This window comes from Gymnodraco acuticeps, unplaced genomic scaffold (assembly GCF_902827175.1).
Source record: "Gymnodraco acuticeps unplaced genomic scaffold, fGymAcu1.1, whole genome shotgun sequence".
Taxonomy (NCBI): domain Eukaryota; kingdom Metazoa; phylum Chordata; class Actinopteri; order Perciformes; family Bathydraconidae; genus Gymnodraco; species Gymnodraco acuticeps.
The window spans coordinates 1,900,519-1,905,778 of record NW_022990558.1 but is presented as its reverse complement, the minus strand read 5'-3'; the positions used below and the strand labels follow the sequence as shown (position 1 = coordinate 1,905,778).

Sequence of the window (5,260 nt, the reverse complement as noted above, 5' to 3'; positions counted from 1 at the left end):
GTATGTGGTAAGTTGCCAAAGTGCTTTTTTCTGAACGTTCATCAGTATTATAATCAAAGAGAGAAATATGAACGTTAGTTTTGACTGAAATGATCAAATAAAGTCAACATTTCACTGAGCTGTGTGGAGTTTGTTCAACTTTTAAAAGATGTTTGAATGGTGATATACACAGTGATAGATGTTAAGGACTAACGTTTATAATAAATACATTTGTATTTATTTTAAGATCTTTAGTTCATACAGTCATACGTATTGGGATCATTTGTATTAATGTGGACCGGAGGGAGAGGGTGACGAGCATAAGTTTCACTTTCCTTTTTTATTTCAATTCCAACTTTGGTCATGAAGAATATGTTTCTCTGTTGTCCACGTTCATAAAGCATAAAGCAACAGCATCAGAGCACGGTGCAGAGTCTCTAGATGAGTTTACAGTAGTCCCTCGTTCTTATTAAACATCCATGTTGTAGTCCGCTGTATAGAAAACTGTAGTTTCCATAGTTACCCCACAGCAGCAGACGCACATTCATGACGTCCGCTGGCGCATCATAAACACGTCGGATAGTGAAAGTGCATTCGGATTCTCTAAAGTACCGCGGTCTCTTCTCCTAAGTCCTTTTGAATTCTCCTATCCACTATCCCTTAACCCCGTGACGTTTCACTCAGAGGTCAAGGAATAGGAGATAGGGTTAGAATTTAGGAGCTGATTTTTGGATTATCGGAACGCAACCCCGGTGCTCTTTTTTTGGCGGAGGTGCGCATGCGTACCTGCGCACCAGTTATGTGCAGCCCTGGTTATAAAGGAAGTTTGAAACCTCCTTTCCTTTCATGTAGACTAGAGAATTGGAACGGCACTTAACATGGCTGCCACTGACGTACTTCCGGGTCATTTCACTTGTTTAGGAAGGTTCCTAAGCTAAATGGACTGTTGGAACGCAACCCATGTGTTAAAGTGTTGCCGTTGTCACTACCCGATCTGCAGCTCTGCCCGATCTGCAGTGCGCATGTGCGAGATGTATAGTCTCGCACATGCGAACTTGGGTTGCCGTCCGGAGTTGTCCATATTGGACAACTCCGGACGGCAACCCAAGTTGGACACTTGACGCAGTGGCTTTTAGCAAAGCTCAAAAATAAAACTCGAGAGAGATGAGTTATTGTTATTACGACGTGACTTCATTATTATTTAACAACTCTTTTTATTGGGTTCTTTTATTTGGGGTTAAGTACATTGTCAGAATAAGTGAGAAATGGATTTAACTTCTGTTAGACAGCTATCATACTGAATACATATTTACTGTGAATGTGTGCAAAAATGTATGGCATATGGCTGTCTAACAGAAGTTACATTCATGCGCACTACAGATCGGGCAGAGCTGCAGATCGGGCAGTGACAGCCGTGACACGTCCTAAAACCCGGAAGTAAGCTGCGCTCGGGTTCCCTCGACAAAAAAGCATTGGGATTTCTCCATAGGATTTTGGAAAATAGCTCGAAATAAGGTCTGTGGAAAACGAACCTGTTAGATAAATGCATGTTTTGTTCAGCTGGATAATATCCACATGTCTACCCTACTATTATAATTTTCTAATCATAAATCTAATCGATAGATTTATGATCGATAGATTTATAATTAGCATAAGTTCGTTCATGATGGCTCACTTCAGTGATAGTGATGACATCGTTGCGAAATTATTAACCGAGCCATTTTCAAGATTGAGTTACAATGATAAATTGGAGTGGCAAAGGATCAGCTGCATGACCCGCCATCAAGTGCTTCATCCAAAAGGACAGGAGGATGGACTTTGTGTTTAAGTGATTTGATCATCAAAGGTGTCGTGTTATTCAATAATACACGTGAGTCCAACTGTCACAATTACGTGTCTCTTTCATAGGTCTCTTTATTGGTAGCCCACATGCTAGCACACACCGAGCTCACATGCTCCGTGACCATAACATGTCGTCTGCCTATGACGTCACTGAACCGTGCCTGTAAGGCTTCACTCCTATTGGCTAACACACACACATAAACAATAACACCACATCTCCCTTTTTATGAATCAATGGGTAGACTGCCATTGACTCCACAGACCTTAGAGCAGTGCTTCTCAAACTTTTTTCAGTAATGTACCCCCTTTGAAACATTTTCTCAGCCAAGTACCCCCTGACCGACCCCAAAAATGTTTGATCGAAAAAGCCTATATAAATAATTACAATATAGTGATGTTCCCTCAGTGTGTGATTTATTAACTCCTTCATGCATGAATTACAACAAACTAAGGATATTTTCATTTTATGCATGAAAAAAAATAACGTTTTTCTAAAACAGATTTTTCCAAGGTGTTTTTCAACTGAAGTAATATATGTTTAACAAACTAATGAATAAAATGATATATTGTGAAAAACTATAAAATACAATACACACATTTGACATGTTTATATGAGGACCCCCTTGGTGAATATGTTATATACAATTGTGTTTTCTATTTAATTTATGGTACTAAGATTATTTTTGTAATCATGCATGGGTTTTTATTGACCTTTTTTTTCTTTTTTTAAATCTCACGTAGCCTACCCCCTGCAGTACCCCAACATACCCCTAGCGGTCCGCGTGCCCCCATTTGAGAATCACTGCCTTAGAGGATTATTCTGCCTCTTTAGGGTGGAAGGTCTGTTCCTATCTGAACCAGATATAAAATAACAGTTAACTCCAGACCTTCATGAACTAAATGTAACCCTATGATATTTTGTGTATTACACAACATTAATGCACAACATTAATAATAACCAGTTTTTTTTTGTTACTCTCTTATACAACTCTCTATAATATCTCTTAGGCTTCTGGTTTGTTAACAAGTCCAACCTAGCCGGTCTCACCACGGCTCTCCCAGACCTGGTTCTCGGGGTAGGTGGCAGATCTTGAGCACCGGGCTCCGGAGGTTCTGCAATACGCTGCTCTGGAACACCTCCTGAATGCTGCTCAGCTGCATCCCTGCCACTCTGCTCTGACGAGGAGTACATGGGGATGAGATGATGGCGATTATGCCGGACTGTCCAAGGTCCCTCAAGAATGTAGGAACGCGGCGTGTTGTGACTTCCCATAACCGTTCCACTCGCCTTCTGATCCGTGACCCAAACCTCTTTTCCCGGTGCAAGCCTCTCGAGACTTCTCACTCGATGACGCAGGTTGTACCGCTGTGCATCCTTTATTCTCCTCTCTCTTTCTCGCAGAACTACAGCCTCGCTGTCGGGAAGAGCAGGATCCAGCAGCGCTGGTAATGTTGGCACCGTCGTGCGAAGCCTCCTCCCCATTAGAAGTTGCGCAGGGCTATACCCGTTTTGTAGTGGGGTGGTTCTGTAAGCCAGCAGAGCCAGATATGGGTCTGCTGCTTTCTTAAGGAGACTCTTCACAGTCTTTACAGCCCGTTCTGCCTCACCGTTGCTCTGTGGATATTTCGGGCTGCTGGTGACGTGTTTAAATCCATACGACTCTGCAAACTCTTCAAATGCCCTTCCCGAGAACTGCGGCCTATTGTCTGTGACCAGCGTCTCAGGGATACCATGTCGTGCAAAGATGGATTTGAGATGGTGGATTACATCTGTTGATCTTGTGGGTGTCAGCAAATCCATTTCCACATACCTTGATGCATAATCCACTACCAGCAGATATGACTTGCTTCCCAGCATAAACAAGTCGGCACCCAGTTTCTGCCATGGTCGGCCTGGGTATTGTGTTGGCATCAGCGGCTCTTTGGGGTTCTGTCTCTCCTTGCTGCATGTCCGGCAGTTGAGAACCAACTCATTCAGCTGCTGACTTAGCCCTGGCCACCATACAGACTGTCGGGCACGCTCCCTACACTTCACCACTCCTTGGTGACCTTCATGTAGTCTGGCGAGCACATCATTTCTCATTGTTGTGGGGATGACGAGTCTGTCCCCCTTTAACAGTAGTCCGTCCTTTACGGTTATGAACGCTTGTTCCGCCCAGTATAACTTTATGGCTGGTTCGCTGTTGCTGTGTGCTGGCCATTTCTCTTCACACAGCTGCATCACTCTTCCACACACACTGTCCTTTGCCAACTGCTCTTTTAGCTCTTCCAGGTAAGCTGTGCTTGCTGGCAAACCATCGATAATCATGTCCACATAGATATTCGTGCTCTCGAGGAACTCTTTTTCATCTGGTGTGGAGTCTCTTTTCACAGGTGCACGTGACAGTGTATCAGCCGTCCACAGGCTTTTCCCTGGCACCTGTGTGATTGAGTAGGAATAACGCATCAGGTGCATCCGGAAACGTTGAATCCGTGGGGGAAGTGCATCCAATGTCTGAGACCCCAGGAGACTCAGTAGAGGTTTATGATCCGTTTCCAGCTCAAAGTGTCTACCGATGAGAAAGTTGCGAAACCTTTCACAAGCCCAGGTTAAGCCTAAAGCTTCCTTTTCTACCTGTGCATATCTCTGCTCCGTCTGTGTGAGAGAACGTGACATATAGGCTACCGGCCTCCAATCCTCTTCCCATTTATGCAGAAGCACACTCCCCAAGCCGTATGATGATGCATCTGCTGAGACCTTGGTTTCTCTGTTTGTGTCATACATGGCTAGCACTGGTGGAGATATCAGAGAGTCTTTCAGATCTTGGAAGGCTCTGGCCTGATCGATGCCCCACAGCCAGCAGTTCTTCTTGGAGAGCAGGTCTCGAAGTGGCTTGTCTCGCTCTGCTAGCTGCGGTATGAACTTCCCCAGCTGGTTGACCATGCCTAGAAAGCTCCTCAGCTCGCTCACATTTTTCGGCTCTTCCATTTTCCTTACCGCCTCTGTCTTGCTCGGGTCTGGTCTAATGCCACTAGCAGTGATCACATGGCCCAGGTATGTCACCTCCTGTTTGGATATGTCACACTTTTCCACATTCAAGGTGATTCCTGCCTTTTGGATCTTCTCCAGCACAGCATACAGACGAGCGTCGTGCTCCTCCTGTGTTTGGCCCCACACCAGTACATCGTCCATGTGACAGACAACCCCCTCTAGTCCCTCGGTTACCTCAGTTCTCATCCTGTTTTGGAAATGCTCAGGGGCTGAGGCTATGCCGAAAGGTAGCCGATTGAAGTGGTATCGGCCAAAGGGTGTGATGAACGTTGTGTACTTGGCTGAGCCTTTTGTTAAAGGTATTTGGGTCCGCTGCCGATTTCACGTCAGACCGGCAGCAAATCTGTATCCGCTCGTTGTACACCCGTTTTTAAAAGATTTGGGTACGGAGGAAAAGAGAGAGGGTTT

The 5,260-nt window shown here is 44.8% G+C and overlaps 1 protein-coding gene across 1 annotated transcript; it reads right to left on the bottom strand.

Annotated features, from left to right (window-relative positions):
- Nucleotides 1-2,865: 2,865 nt before the first annotated feature.
- LOC117553523 (uncharacterized protein K02A2.6-like) lies at nt 2,866-5,038 on the bottom strand. The gene is made up of 2 exons (XM_034227503.1): nt 3,110-5,038; nt 2,866-2,997 (listed from the first exon to the last, which is right to left on the bottom strand). Exons 1-2 carry the CDS (start codon nt 5,036-5,038, stop codon nt 2,866-2,868), a joined length of 2,061 nt encoding a protein of 686 aa, XP_034083394.1.
- Between the last annotated feature and the right edge of the window lie 222 nt (nt 5,039-5,260).